Raw genomic sequence first — 11,170 nt, forward strand, 5'->3', positions numbered from 1 at the left:
GATATTGTTAAATTAAATTACTTACCCCATAAGAAAAAATATCTAGGATGTTTTGGTGATAACTGTTCATTAGATTTCTGGCTAAAAATATTTCCAGTTACATAAAGTTTGCTAATGCGTAAAAATGGTCAAAATGCATATTAGAGATTGTTAATACGGCTCCGCCTAGCTACAGCCGCCGCCTCCAAACAAACTATTCTCTGCCTCCCTCCGGCGCCAGTTTCGGTCCGTCCCGTCTCCGGTGGCCTTAGGGCCATGGAGGCGGAGTGGATCTTGGCCCTTGCCGGTGGGAGGGCACGGTTTTTAGATCTGTTTTTGAGCTTTGTTAGGGTTTGTGTCCTGCTCAGGAAGGCGAGACGGCGGCGGCTCCCTGAAGATGGAATAAAGGTCTTCCCGCCTAGCCCCTGTTCCGGTGAGCATCTAGCATCATCGGTGGGCGTGTGGAGGTGCGTCTCCGGCGGATCTGTCTTTGGTGGATTTGCTCGGATCTGTTCGTCGTTCGTCTTCGTTCGTGTGTCTTCAGGTTGGATTCTTTTGATCTACACTCTTCATCTGCGGCGGTTGATGTTCTGGTGCGTTGGTTCCATTGGGCCTTAGCACGACGACTTCCGGACTGTCTACTACAACAACGTTTGCCCGGCTCCGGCAAGGGAGGGGCGATGACAGCGGGGCTATCAGCTCGCTTCAGTGCTTGTAGTCGTCGCTAGGTGGTATACGGATCTGGATGTAATTTTATTATTTCTAGTGTTCATTGTACTACCATGATTGAAGATGAATAGATTGAAAGTTTTTCCCGCAAAAAAAAGAGATCGTTAATACTGAAATTTCATCTGTTTACACACATAGAAATTGTTTCATGCATATATTAATTAAATATGTTTTTACTCTGTGTTGGAGGAGAGTAAATGTTATTATTTACTCGAATGTTGTAGGATTTACAAAGGTCCAACTTAATTCGTAAGCATACGTCTATATATAAGTACAAGTTTTTTTTTTGAGAAGGAATAAGTACAAGTTTTTAATAAGGGAGTTTTTTATTTACTCAATAAATGATATCAAGGCAACACAACCACCATAGAGTTCACAAACCACCTCATAACAAGATGCACACACCGATGAGTATTACTTTTTACAAAAGTGTGATGAAAAAGATCAGCCTAAAAAGAAAAGAAAAAACATATTGTGATGGAGGATTGAACTGGCTACTAAACCGCCATTCATGGTGAATAAACACATCCTTGGTTTCCCCTTCCACCTAGGTACATGCGTCGTAAACAGCTTCATGTGCACTTACCAATAAAGCAAGGACCAGGTACAAATTTAGTGTGTAAATGAGTATAACTTGTGGGGGAGAAGAAATTTCATTTCACCAAAGATCACATTACTTCTACATATCCACATCGACAAGCTTAATGTTGCCACCCAACTAGGATTGGGCCGGGTCTATGTTTCATATCAATTGCCCTGCAGCTAGTTACCATTATAACAGCCCATCACTGACACAAATTAGAAGCAACCTGGATGGCCGATGATGCAAATCGAGCAACTTACATTCAAATAAGAGATGTTTGATTGTTTCATCTTTAAACATAAACAACATCATTTACTTCCATTAAAATTTTGGTTAGAAAGATTATGTATTGTTAGAAACCAGCAATGAATACCAAAGTAAACGTTTATCTTTTAGCAGAATCTTTAGTTTCCACGGTATTTTATTGTTAATTAGTGCTAGCAAGATACATAGAGTTACCGGTGATTCGGTGAATAGTGTGTTCTGTGCAAAATACACTGGAACTCATTCGAACTTTGTGCCAATGTGAGATTGGCTAGATGTACAAAAGGTTTTTTTTTTCTGAAAAGTTCTGACACTGGATAATCAAAAGGTATGAAGAAACCCAAATAAAGAATTTTGCAGGTTTCTCGTCAGCTACACCTACACTGTAACTGATCAAGCAATACAAGAGAGGCCATGCATTGCATTTCTTGGTCAATATGTAATTGCGTAGGAGAAAGTATTACGACTATATAGCATAGAGTCGAATGTGGTACTCCCTCCGTCACAGTTTAGAAGGCACAGTTAAATTTGCGTGCATTTCCACAATAGACAAGGTTTAGGGCGCATTGCATTTATTTCTAGTAGCTACTTAGTACTCTAATATACTATTTCTATATGCATGCGGAGTGTGAATGCTATTTTTTAGCCCATCTCACAACCAATAGATAACCACCTAGGTCTCAGAGAATTTTCAAGCGCGCCTTCTATACCGTGACGGAGGGAGTAGGTGAGATCCAGAGTGGAATGTAACTCACCAATAAAGTGTATCGGTAGGAATTACTAGTATCACATGCATGTATGAAGAATAATGACGCTGACTAATTGACCGGATGATTAAAAAAATCAACATTTGATGCTTAATTGGTTGGATCTCGAAATCTTTTTTTTTGCGGGAGGGTAATATCATACTAAAATATTTAATCACCTTTCAAATATTGAAATCGTGTAGGCCTCATTCGGTTTGGAGGATTTTTATAGGAAAAACATGGGAACAAGGATTCCAGAGGAAAATTTCCTATATATGTATTCGGTTTGTAGGAAATGTGTACAGGAGTTTTGTAGGAATATTATTCATTTCTTATGCTTTTGGAGGAAACTACACATCCACTCAAAGCTCATTTTGCGCATAGGAACGAGGCAAGTCAATTCCTTAGAGTGGCAAGTGCCATCCTACCAAATTCCTATACTACTCCAAATTCCTACGTTTAGATTTCCTTCAAACCGAATGAGCCCGTATACATATTGGCATATGTAAATTTTGAAATCAGCGTGGCACTAGCAGCTACTGCTGTCAGTGAACAAAAAACAAACGGACCATCAAATTAGCTAAGCCTCAACTCATCCTCCTTCAAAAGCAATTCAAACTATTCAAAAAAAAACTCATCCTCCTTGAGGTCTACCGAGTTTTCTTTCCAACGACGCTTAGTGTTTTTTTGAAACGGAGGCAAAAGATTTGCCTCATATATTAAATAAGGAGAGAAGAGTTTGTTACAACACACACCCAGAATACGGCATGGCAATTATTCTCGCAATAAAAAAGACCCTAACTTCTTTGCCCCGGCTTAGTGTAGATAGAAGGATAGAGGCGACAACATATTCCCAATGTTCTCAATAGGGAGGGCTTTGTGTCGCGAAGAGACAACCAAATAGGATACCAACGTTTATCATGATCGATATCTGAGACCAAAAGCGGGAGTAAGTTTGGCTTGATAGCACTAAGACAACATCACCAGCAGGTGATGTCGCAAGCACTATTAAGCCAGAATAGCACACCTAAAGGGCGCTGCTGGGGTACGGGGTCAACAGGGGCCTACCCGGCGTGCAAAATAGCTCCACACGCTCATGCAGCCAAGGCGATCAAGCAAACAAGGATGTGCGGGGATAGATTGTCATTCAAAATCCTAGAATTACAGGAGTTTCGCTTGCTTGAATCGTATATATGCAAATGTGAGAAAGCAGACCGACTTTCAGTTCAGGTCCCTCAGGTCACCGTAATTGAAGTGGGCATCCCTGGGCGTGTGATCACGTGTGCGAATTAGACTCCAACACAGATCGCTCTCCAGAAAAGCTGTGACAGCAGCAGCTCCTGCTAGTGCTGTAGGTGAACACAAACAACTGAACACCAAATAAGCAGCTAGCCAAGTAATACAAGAGGGTTTCCTAAAAAAAAGTAATACAGAGGGCCAAATTTGGAGAAAATTGTGAGGCACCACTTGGAAAGGGACGGATCACCCAGAGATACCCCAGCAGAAAGAGCATTGTTTAGCAGACATGAGTCACAATTAGCAAGCCCTTCTTAATCTAGCATGAAATTAATTGTGTTCTACTTCTGATACATTTCTAGACCTTGAAGATAAACATCAGCGAGCAAAGTAAGCAATGTTAGGATTTGAGCGGCTCAAAACTAAAGACAAAAAAAAGGTAATACCGAGAAGCTCAAATAAAGCAGCATGTAGAGTTTCTCGTCAAGGGAGTGAGAATACGGTTCTACAGTTTTACCATCACAAGAGTTCATCACCATGTCTCCAAGGTGGTAGTCCACGGATGAAGAATGAGTTGCACAAACCAACAGAAAGCTATACAAAATTACGGCACCACTGTCACACTTTATTCGACTTTTTACTGTCAAAGTTGCATCAGGGGCAAGGCCATCACCGCGCCAAAAACAGAGACGATAACCACCATCAGCCAAAAGGGCACTCGCTTCTTCAGCTTCTTTTCGCCGCGGACCTCGGCCACTGGTCTTCCTATATTGTTCACCATTGCTGCCGCTTGCTGGACAGCGGCAGGAGAAGGAGCTGGGGCAGGGTTCTCCTGGGGCTCTGGTTCCGCTCCAGTTTGCTCCTTTTCTAGTTGTTGGTTGTACTTCTCAACATACTCAGGAAACAGTTTCCTGAAGTGCGGGCAATTTTTGCTGTGGAACAAGAACAGACTTGAGTAAACTTCATGGTTTGGAACAGGGAATATCTCGTGGAAGAAGGCGTAGTAGTCAAAACAAGACACAAGAATAAATGGCATTTCAGAATAAGCCAACAAATGTCAGCCGTCTAAAAGTGAATTAGATATGCTGAGTTCATTGCATTTGGGAAATACTGAATGAGATAGGATCCCCTAAAAACAAAAAACCAAGATATTAATTATGGAAGCATATTTACTGAACAGTGAGTGAAAGCTTCAGATAGTTCTTGCATCTGAAGGATTAACCTTTTTCTCAGTCACACCCAAAAGAACTAAGCATATCTTGCAGATAAATGTATTTACCTCTCACAGTTGTAAGCAAGAGAAGCCTTAGCTAAACGCTTCTTCTCTCCATCTGTACTTCTGATGCTTCCAGTTGTAAGAGCATCATCCATCTACAAATACAAGAACAATTTTACAGTTTACATCAGAAGGCAAGAAGCTGGAAATAATTATGTTCTTTGGTAAACCAGATGGTTCTAAGGGTATAAAAAAAACAGCAAAAAGCTGTACAAGCATATCTTTTGTACTTTAAGCACCAGAATACTAGATTTAGGTGACTAGCATGAAAATTAAGATTATCAGAAGAACTGAAACATTAACCAACAGTACTGCATCCTTGCAAGTGAAATACCAACATTGATTGCGTAAAAATGAATTACTTGCAGTAGTAATGTAGTGTTTAGTAAGTATTCATAGTACAAATTGCTAGGCTTGAATGACAGTTCATCTCCAAAATATGTATGTCAACAATTATGAATTGAATTGAAGTTCTTTTGCTAACTCGTAGATGATGAAAAAGTAACAACAACTTACCATAAATGAGAGGAGTCCTGTTAGAATGCTGCAGCACAAAGGCGTATGTCAGACCGGTGAAGAGAAAAGCACAAGAATACCATATAGCAAAATATATTCACAGATTGACAATGACGGATCACTTGTATCATTGGAAAAGTGAAGGTAGACTTTAATTTGTTGCAAGTTCCAAGTTCTCAATGTTTTGTTCAATAAGAAGTTCGGTTGACTTCCAAGCAAACCAGAAAAGCATCATTCATGGATGTTCATACAGAATAAGAAAATTGCGGTTGAGCATTTAATTTGAAGGCAAGTAACTGAAGACCATCTTATGGGGATACATCTAAGTTCAAACTTAGGAGCTGAAAAGCATGATTGGTTTAGTTACCCACAAAATATTTTAAAATGTGTCAAATGAGAAAACATATTCCCCAGGCCTGGGAATGAGAAGACACTCCAGGCCTGGGAATGAGAAGACACTAGTATCACTCACTCATCGAGGTATATCATTATGTGCGTACCTTGCTACAGACCACATGGGATTCCAAGATTCTGGATGAACTGCAAAAACAAAGCAATATAAGAATTATTTCAATCCGATTGGAAAAAGGTAAAAAAATAAAATCTGATTACAGTATGGTGCTTACAGTCACTCATTGATAGGCATATCCTTTTGTGAGGGGCAAACCTGCCGCTGGGGGTTGTCATGCTGAGCAAGAAAGACAAATTGTAAGTAGAAATCTAAGAGAAGTCCATTTATTAATTCGATATTAACATATTTATCTAATTGTTTTCCTTTTAAACATCCAAATAACAAGGAATTGTCGTTGAAAAAGGCACAACCAATGCTGTAATGTTTCAGTACCTGATACTTGGAGGTTTAAAAGGGTAATCAGAGGGAAATTTAAGCTTCCCATAGTAATATCCACCTTCAGGAGGAAAAAACAAGTGCAAAAAGACTGTTAAACAAGTGCAAAAAGACTGTCTGGCTTAGGATAGTACATAGAAGATAGTAGTTTCAAATATGTATCATATTTACCTTCAAAGGGTGTGGCTACACTTCCTTCAAGTACAAAATCTGGCAACCAAAAGACAAAATTAAGTAAGTAATAGTCTGATGACAAGCTTGAAAGTGAGCGAAAATATAGACAGCACTGATAACAAGCATGCCAACAATGCAAATGACATACTCCCACCGTTCCTATGAAGAGGGAGTATATTTTTTCTCTGGATTTTTCTGAAAACAAGGTGCAGGGTGTGATTCAAATGCTTTTCTTCCTACATTACCCCTGGTTCTCCTCCTCTAATCTCGCGCTGTACGTGTGAATTGGTTGCCACATGCAGGCTGGGAGAAAACAGCATGCATGTCAGGCTGCTCTTAATGCCATGCATGATGCGCTATAGGCCAAGGGCACATACAAAGCTAGCCAGGATTATTGGGACTTGGAATTTTCCATGGTGATGGTGGGCAAAGACGCCAGGCAGTAATTAATTAGAGGCAAGCTGGGAAAGAAATTTCTGGTGCTAGCTTTCCTTGGGGTTTGCAAACAGAAATTTACGCCTTCTTCGTAGGAATGTAGGGAGTAAAATTGGAAGACGAGCAAGGATTAGACTTGCAGAAAAGGTTAATGTAAAAATATCTGGCATGACAGCATTCATGTGGCTAGGTGTGTCACTCTACAAAGCACGGACACAGCAGATTCAGCCGATTTGCCGTCCTAGTATGGTGGGACACGGTGACACGCCATGATACGCATATCCCCTCATTTCCAAATTTTGAAAAGAAGGACACAGCTGGGATACGCTGGGAATTGGAAGGCCCAATAACAGCCTCAGCCCGATACAAACCCTATTTTGCAGGCTCACACACACCCTCGACACAAAAGGAACAAGCTGCTCCAGACTCTAGCGAACGCGCCGCCGCCTGGACTCGACCGCCGCCGTTTCCCAAGTGCAGCAGCCACGCGCTCGAGCAGGTAACCCCAAGCCCAGCAGCCTCTCCTCAACCTCTTCATCTCTTTGTGACTCGCTGTTGAGATGCTGCTGCTTGCTTCCCCATGCGGCCATGCCGTTGCTGCTTGTGTTTTAAATTAGCTGCATGATGTTGTGCTCACTTGAATGCTGGTGTTGTTGTTTGCTTGCTGTTAGGGAGCATGACATCTGAGAGCCCCACCGCCAGTAGCCAATCGGCAATGGGTGAGAGTGAAGGGCAGCCTGGTGTTGTAGATCCAAAATATCCTTTGTTTCTCATTGAGCACTTGAAAAGGGATGCAACAAATGGAAATGTGGCACTATTCTGACCTCATATTACATGGCCTATTTTTTAATTCTTTATATTTAGTCGTGTATCCCCGAATGGCTGTTTTTGGAAAATGACATATTCCATGTCCTGGTATTCATGTCACCGTGGCCGTGTTTCCGTGTCCGGATCCGTGCTTTTTAGGTGTCATTCATTAAAATCAGAGTAACTAAATTTACACCAGTAGACAAGTTTAAAACTTCATAATGAAAAATTATTGAGTAAATCTAACATGCATAATTTTATTTTTTTGGCATAGTTGCCTAATGCCTAAAATGACCAGATCTGCAATTAAAATACACTCTTCAACATCAACAGCGGAATAAGCAACTCAACAATTTACCAAAAGCGCAGCGTTGCATTTCAAAATAACAATTAAAAATACCAAGACCCTGCAATATGTATCAAACTATCATGCAGCTTAATACAAGACTGGCAGGACACCTTGGCCATCATTGTACAAGTACAAACCAGACCAATTCAAAATCTGGTGGGGAACAATATGTATAGTGAACAGATTGAAGGTGATGAAAAATTAGATAATTAAAACGGATGGGCCATGAAGCAGTGCAACATAATGATGCGAGACAATGCCACAACCGCATGAGTTAATGCAATAACTGTTGAAAAATATCCAATAGCACCAAATATATCGTGGACCACTGGTGTGACACTTCCGTCTCCAAGTCCATGCCATTTTACCAAACAAGCACACAGATGACAATGATGGATGAGTAAGCTTTGGGCACATGGAGGTGAGAACCACCACTTTTAGGAAAGAAGCCTACAAATCCAAACTTCTATATGCAGATTTTTCACACTGAATTTTTCGGAAGCTAATAACAGACCCTCCAGGCCACTTCCTGCGAGAACACCCGACTTTGGCTAATGTCACGCAGGAGCTAATAAGCTTTTCCTAGCATCTCTACAGCATGTGCCTGAACTTCTTTCAGGGGCTAGGGGAAGCCCGAACTTACCAAAATCACAAACCTAATTGACATTACAGGATTCTCAAGAACGGCAGAAGAATTTGTAGACAAGACAACAGATACAACAGATACAACAGGTGGCCATAGACACATTACACAGATTAGCCCGACAATTTAAACCTTAAATTTCGATACTACAGGTGATCATGCCCATAACTCCACGAAGCACAAGCGCGATGCAAAAGCTTCATACATTACCACAACATACCCACGCCCAGCAACGATTAACACAAACACCAAACCGCCAATTGCAATCATCCTTTGCGAGCCCCAGGCGTTTCTCATCACAGCAAATTACGGTAAATACACATGCGCAATAAGTGGAAGCTACTTACGCCACTCCAATATGTCGTTGGGCAGCGGGCGCGCCACGATCTGCGGCACCGGCTCCTGCAGGCAGGCCAATCGCGTCAGAGACCCTCCCAAAACCGAAGCGAACCGCGCCAATCGACCCGAATCGAACCCAATCGAGGCAGGGGAAGGGGGGAGCTCACCTTGCAGAGCGCGTGGTACTCCTTCTGGAGGCGCTTGAGGCAGCCCTTGTCGGCCATGGCGTAAACCCTAGGCGGCCGCGCCGGCCACCGTCCGAACCCCTAGCTCGCCCGAATCCAACCCCCCGCGCGCGCGTCCCCCCGCTCGATCGAGCCGGCGCCGCGGATCGAGCCGGACGCGCTCCCGTCGCAGCTAATCGGGCGCGGGGGCTCGGGGATTGGGCGTTTGGGGGCGCGGGTTGGGGATTGGGGGCGAATCGGGCGGCGCGGGGGTGGGGGATCGGTGGCCGCGTACCCCGGTGGAGAGAGAGAGAGGGGGGGGGGGGGGGGGGGGCAACGGGAGCGGCAGCGTGCGGAGAAAGAGAGAGGAGGGAGGGGAGATCAGCTGGGTGTCTTATCGATGGTGCTCGATTTGCCTCGAGATTCGTGCTCGTGGCCGGTCAGGACGGACGACGGACGGGCCGCTGGGTCGCACGCGTTTTCTGGATGGCTTTCGTTCAGGTCCACGCTCTCTCGTGGTTCTCTGTCAGCTTTTTCGGAATTAACGGCCGCTTTCGAGGTTCGAGTGCTGTCAAAAGGGAGGAGTTAAATTTACAGCTTTCCAGCTTTTTTTCGTCATGGCATGGCACGCTTTCGCTGTCGTGGGTGATTGTACCCCTGTACCGCTCCGTCACACTGGTCGTCACAGACTTTGCTTAGCTTGTCGTTATCGTGTGGCTGAGTTAACCGTTTAAATGAGTAAGTAAAAAAAAAGGCGGCTCCATGCCGGCGGCTCACGGCCGAACGGTGGGGCGGTGGCGGCGGGCGATCGGGCGGAAGCAGTGGGAAAGGACGGGCTTTGAAAGCGGTGGGAATGTCCAATGCACGGCTCTTGATTGGTTTTTTGGATGGACCGGGCATGTCAGAGTCCGACGTGAAGGAGGTCTGGACGCAAATCTCCCCTATATATGGTTCCAGTTCGTGGGGTTTCAGACATCCGGATTGGTTTACACAAACTTGACGAACCGTGTTAGAGTTGCCCTAAGTTATAAAAGGGCGAATTGGTGAACTATCCAATCTGTTAGAGTTGTGTCGAATATTGTGTACAAAGTAGGTTACTGATACATCTCCAACGTATCTATAATTTTTTATGTATTCATGCCATGTTTATAATATTTTTTTACATGATTTTGGTATGATTTGGTTAGAACTAACCCGGACTGACGCTGTTTTCAGCAGAACTACCGTGGTGTTGTTTTTTGTGCAGAAATAAAAGTTCTCGGAATGCTCTCAAAATCAACGGAGATTTTTCTGGAAAATATAAAAAATACTGAAACGAAGTTACCGGAGGGGAGGCCCGTGGGCCCCACAAGGATGGAGGGCGCGCCCACCCCCTAGGGCGCGCCCCTGTGCCTCGTGGACTTCCCGTGGGGCCCCCTGACTTGTTCTCGACGCCAACCTCTCCTATAAATCCCCAAATCTTCAGAAAATAATCTAGATCGGGAGTTCTGCCGCTGCAAGCCTCTGTAGCCACCAAAAACCAATCGGGACCCTATTCCGGCACCCTGCCGGAGGGGGGAATCATCACCGATGATGGCCTCTGTAGCCACCAAAAACCAATCGGGACCCTGTTCCGGCACCCTGCCGGAGGGGGGAATCATCACCGGTGGCCATCTTCATCATCCCGGCGCTCTCCATGACGAGGAGGGAGTAGTTCACCCTCGGGGCTGAGGTATGTACAAGTAGCTATGTGTTTGATATCTCTCTCTCTCTCGTGTTCTTGATTTGCACAATCTTGATGTACCGCGAGCTTTGCTACTATAGTTGGATCTTATGATGTTTCTCCCCCTCTACCTTCTTGTAATGGATTGAGTTTTCACTTTGAAGCTATCTTATCGGATTGAGTCTTTAAGGATTTGAGAACACTTGATGTATGTCTTGCGTGGGATACCTGTGGTGACAATGGGGTATTCTATCGATTCACTTGATGTATGTTTTGGTGATCAACTTGCGGGTTCCGTGACCTTGGGAATCTATGCATAGGGGTTGACACACGTTTTCGTCTTGACTCTCCGGTAGAAACTTTGGGGCACTCTTTGAAGTT

At 43.8% G+C, this 11,170-nt stretch overlaps 1 protein-coding gene across 1 annotated transcript; it reads right to left on the bottom strand.

The window, feature by feature from the left end:
• Positions 1–3,991: 3,991 nt before the first annotated feature.
• On the bottom strand, positions 3,992–9,452 carry LOC109784948 (ubiquitin-conjugating enzyme E2 34). The gene is made up of 9 exons (XM_020343560.4): positions 9,091–9,452; positions 8,932–8,986; positions 6,348–6,386; positions 6,174–6,237; positions 5,956–6,017; positions 5,830–5,869; positions 5,330–5,357; positions 4,817–4,908; positions 3,992–4,469 (listed from the first exon to the last, which is right to left on the bottom strand). The coding sequence occupies exons 1-9, from the start codon at positions 9,145–9,147 to the stop codon at positions 4,181–4,183; spliced, it is 726 nt and encodes a 241-aa protein (XP_020199149.1). The 5' UTR covers positions 9,148–9,452; the 3' UTR covers positions 3,992–4,180.
• Positions 9,453–11,170: the final 1,718 nt, after the last annotated feature.

Source organism: Aegilops tauschii, chromosome 7 (genome assembly GCF_002575655.3).
Source record: "Aegilops tauschii subsp. strangulata cultivar AL8/78 chromosome 7, Aet v6.0, whole genome shotgun sequence".
Taxonomy (NCBI): Eukaryota; Viridiplantae; Streptophyta; class Magnoliopsida; order Poales; family Poaceae; genus Aegilops; species Aegilops tauschii.